Genomic DNA, 4,172 nt, shown 5'->3' on the forward strand with positions numbered 1-4,172 from the left:
ACGACAATCGTCTTTCAAGATACAACGACTTTGTTTTGTAATAGGAGCACTCCAAATTACAAAATCGGACGAACTTTGAAGATGCTTTTTGAAATTTCTGGAAAATGATCAACAAATCTGGTATGCAGCAGTATATATGGACGAAATATCAGTGTATTTTTCGAGTTTCAATGTGTGTAACCTTTTTCATTCAAACATATGAGATATATTTATAGAGATTGAAAGTCTTAAATGAAAAGATGCATCAATTCAAATGAGACACGTCTTTTTACCAAAAGATTTACAAATAACCATCCTTTTTACACAACAATTCGGCCGCATGTCAATATTATTTGTAAATTGCCGAACTCGATTTTTGAATGTGAATTCAAATTCAAATTGAATTTTCAATTCACATCAAGAGGCATCGGTTGGTACTCTTTGGGAAACTTGTCTCATTTGCATTTCCTTTTCACTTCAATAAATTTATATATCTATATAATATCTATATATATATATAATATCTATATTATATATATATTATATATATATATATATGTATTATATATATTAATATAATATATAATTTTTTAATATTCAATCTTTTTACTCGATAAAATCCAAACAATTATTTGTGAAGACCTTATTAATTTTTTATTCACCTTAATTGGTAATTGAGAAATAATTTTATCACAAATATTTTATCGATTTTAAATGGATACACAACCCACATTTTCAACAAAATTACATCATGATTTCATATAATTTTGGATCATTTTCTTAAAACAATCTCCATCTTATGAAATTAATACATCATGATTCATATAGTTAGTCTACAGTCATCTTATATTATATATTATATACAATAAAAGATGTGTATATGTGTGTGTCCATGTGTAATGAGTTTTATTTTATATTAATTCAAGGAATATTATACACGCAATAGTAAATATAATAAACTTTTATATAATTACATTTATGTATGTTAGATTGAAATAATAATTTTTCAAACAATTAATTATTATTTATCCTATTAATTCATTCACATTTATCTAAATTAATATAATTCATTGTCCCAACATTATGAATTTAGAAAATTTTACTATAATTTTATATACAAAGTTCACATATGAGAATAAATAATCAAATTTAGATGCAACATCCATGAGATATCTTAAAAAAAAGGTAATATTAAGTTTTCAGGCACATAGGTTGTCGATATAAATGGAAGCAAACACAAAGTTATATTACATGCTCAAGAAATTGCTTTTGGAAATTGGTAGGTATCTTTGAGACGTTCTCACGAGTCAATTTTGTGTGACGAATATCTTATCTTGGTCATCCATAAAATTTCTATGCTAAAAATATTAATTTTAAAAAAAGAAAAAAAAAAAAAAAAAAAGAAAGACCAAACCAAGTCCATAAATTTGGATCATGCATCCAAACCAAACTTTATTATCCATAGGGATGCAGCCAACATTTGGTGGCGCGAGGCGGTCACGCACTATCTCGTTGAACTTCCCATCTGCACCGCACAAAAAAATTCAATCTTTCCCACCAAATGGGCTCCCAGATCCTTAGAATATCGCCATTTGCCTCTTCTAGAACGCTCGTTCGCAAACCCACCTCTCCCATCTCAAGATTTATACCAAGATCAGCATACCCAGTTACCAGTTTCAACAGAGACCACTCCACCCATTTTCTATTCACGAAGCCCCTTGGATATCGCGTCGTTTCATCTGGTGGGTTTTGTGGCTCGAGCGTTAATCGGAGCAGAAGAGAGTTCAGAGGCGGAGTTGTGGCTATGGCGGCTTCCGGGTCTGTGCAGAAATCCGAGGATGAGTGGCGTGCAATTCTTTCGCCCGAGCAGTTTCGGATTCTCAGAGAGAAAGGCACCGAGTGAGTTCGATTCCATGTTTATGTGTGCTGTCATATTAGATTGATTGCTTGTCAGTTCTTGTAATCGTTATGGGATTCATTGGTCTTGGCGTTTCTTGAAATCTAGCTGTTTTATGTTCTTGATTTTGCTATTCTTGTTTATTTATTGATTTAAAGAACTTGGCTGATTGAGATGACTGTTGTTTTCCTCCTCATAAATCAGAATGCTGAACGTCACTTCATGAGCTGATAATTTGGTGATGATTTTGTTACTTTAATTGTTGGCAATCTGTTGGCTTAATAATTTCTCTTTTTGGAGTGAAATGGATGCAAGTTTTTCACAATTGTAATAATAATAATAACAATAAAAAAGAGCATGAAAGGGAATAAAAGCAATACAATCCATCAAAAAATTCAGCCTCGAGCTCTACGTCCCTGGCCAAACGTTTGAAGCTAAAATTCGTATTTGGTTCTCTCTTAATTGTCTCAAAACAACTACCGTTTATATTTCTAAGATATACTACAAGTAAGCATTAATCTTTATGATTCATTCACATATAATATTTATTGCAGTCCTGATAATCCTGAATCGAGTTTATGACAATCATGTCAAATATAAAATCTTTTTTCACATATCCTAGTGTATCATCCAGTGTCACTATCTTTATTTGGAGTTGGAACTTGGAAGTCTTTCTATTTGTCAGTGAGTGCACATGTGAGGACGGTCCTGGCAGTAACTTCGGTTGAGCCTAACCGTCGTTTCATCTCGTCTCTGCCAATTGCCATCCACTGTAGTCAAGGCAAAAAGCTTGAGATCTCCTTAATATTGCTTGGTACAGTCATATATTGCGAAGTAAGTCAATCTGCTCATCTGTTGAGAATTGAGGATAGCTTCCAAAATTCTCCATTGGTTTAACCATGAGGCTTATCCCTTTCCTTTCTTGAAAATTTAAGGGAAGGAAGAATTTGGGTGCTAGAGTGTCAGATATTCTAGCACGTTCAAGTGGTGCTGTGGTGGTGAAGCTGTTTTTTGGCTTCAGTTAACTGAAATTCGCTTTTGTTGATGTTTTTAGTGTGTGTGTGGGAGAGAATTCAGTGCCAGTTGAACATGATTTTACTCAGTTTTATTCCCTCTAAACGGAGGAAAGCTGCCATTAATACTCATCATGAAGTATCATAGCTTCGATCTTGTTTTGCTCATTTCAAGGATATGTTATGAAGTAAAGGGTTGATTTACAGTTTTTTGAAGGTCAAACCATATGTTACCAATATCCTACAAGATTTATTTGTGCACATGAATGCTAACAGGTATCCAGGTACTGGGATTTATGATAAGTTCTCTGAAGAGGGTGTATACCAGTGTGCAGGATGTGGAACACCCCTCTACAAGTCGACAACCAAATTTAACTCGGGATGTGGTTGGCCAGCATTCTTTGAGGGTCTCCCTGGAGCCATAAACCGATATGTAGGTTCCCCCTTTTTCCATTCATTCCTTCTTTGCATACTTCTCACGCATCTCAAAAAAATCGAGTTACATTTGCATGGTGCATGTGCTTATGCAGCCTGATCTCGACGGAAGGAGGGTAGAAATCACATGTGCAGCTTGTGGGGGACACCTCGGGCATGTTTTCAATGGTGAAGGATTCCGTACACCCACTGATGAACGCCATTGCGTCAATAGTGTGTCCCTGAAGTTCACTCCAGGAAATTCTGATTCGTCTTAGTAATGGGCGCGTTACGTGCTCGTCCCTAAAGTTCATTCCAGGAAATTCTGATTCATCTTTGTAAAGGGCGCGTTACGTGCTCGTCCAAACACAATGATGTTTGTGTAAATTGGCTAATAAACTAAACTACTACTGCTTTTTTTATGTAACTGGTCATGATAGAGCAAAAAGGTTGTGTGTTTTTGGGTATGCTTTGGTGCATTGGATGGTGGTTGTGATATTCCATGGATGCAAAATTGTTCTTCCAGACTTTGTTTTGATATGGCATTGCGCGTTGTTAGTTGATGGGACAAATCATTGAACCATTAGATCTACAATTATTGAACCATTAGATCTATAATTAGAGTAGATAGATATTGTTAGTTGGTGTTATAAATCATTGAACATTTAGATCTGCAATTAGAGTAGATAGATATTGTTAGTTGACGTGATTCATTGAACCATTATATCTATAATTATATTAAGTTGAAATCTACTGTTAAGGACCCATAATTAACCAACCACGGTCAAATGTTTTTTCGATTTATGATCTCGTTTTATTATTATTTATTTATAAAAAAAGGTCATATTTTCAGGTTCTTTGTTAAATAA

General features: G+C 34.1%; 1 protein-coding gene across 1 annotated transcript; it reads left to right on the forward strand.

Annotated features, from left to right (window-relative positions):
- The first annotated feature begins 1,449 nt into the window (after window positions 1-1,449).
- On the forward strand, window positions 1,450-3,841 carry LOC140864460 (peptide methionine sulfoxide reductase B5-like). The gene is made up of 3 exons (XM_073268653.1): window positions 1,450-1,878; window positions 3,166-3,322; window positions 3,420-3,841. Exons 1-3 carry the CDS (start codon window positions 1,541-1,543, stop codon window positions 3,579-3,581), a joined length of 657 nt encoding a protein of 218 aa, XP_073124754.1. The 5' UTR covers window positions 1,450-1,540; the 3' UTR covers window positions 3,582-3,841.
- The last annotated feature ends 331 nt before the right edge of the window (window positions 3,842-4,172 follow it).

The sequence above is a fragment of the Henckelia pumila genome, chromosome 4, assembly GCF_033568475.1.
Source record: "Henckelia pumila isolate YLH828 chromosome 4, ASM3356847v2, whole genome shotgun sequence".
Lineage (NCBI taxonomy): Eukaryota > Viridiplantae > Streptophyta > Magnoliopsida > Lamiales > Gesneriaceae > Henckelia > Henckelia pumila.

Coding starts and splice junctions, on each gene's coding strand:
- LOC140864460 (XM_073268653.1), top strand. CDS start 1,541: ATGGGCTCCCAGATCCTTAGAATATCGCCATTTGCCTCTTCTAGAACG. Junction 1,879..3,165: donor CTCAGAGAGAAAGGCACCGA/GTGAGTTCGATT, acceptor GAATGCTAACAG/GTATCCAGGTACTGGGATTT. Junction 3,323..3,419: donor CTGGAGCCATAAACCGATAT/GTAGGTTCCCCC, acceptor GTGCTTATGCAG/CCTGATCTCGACGGAAGGAG.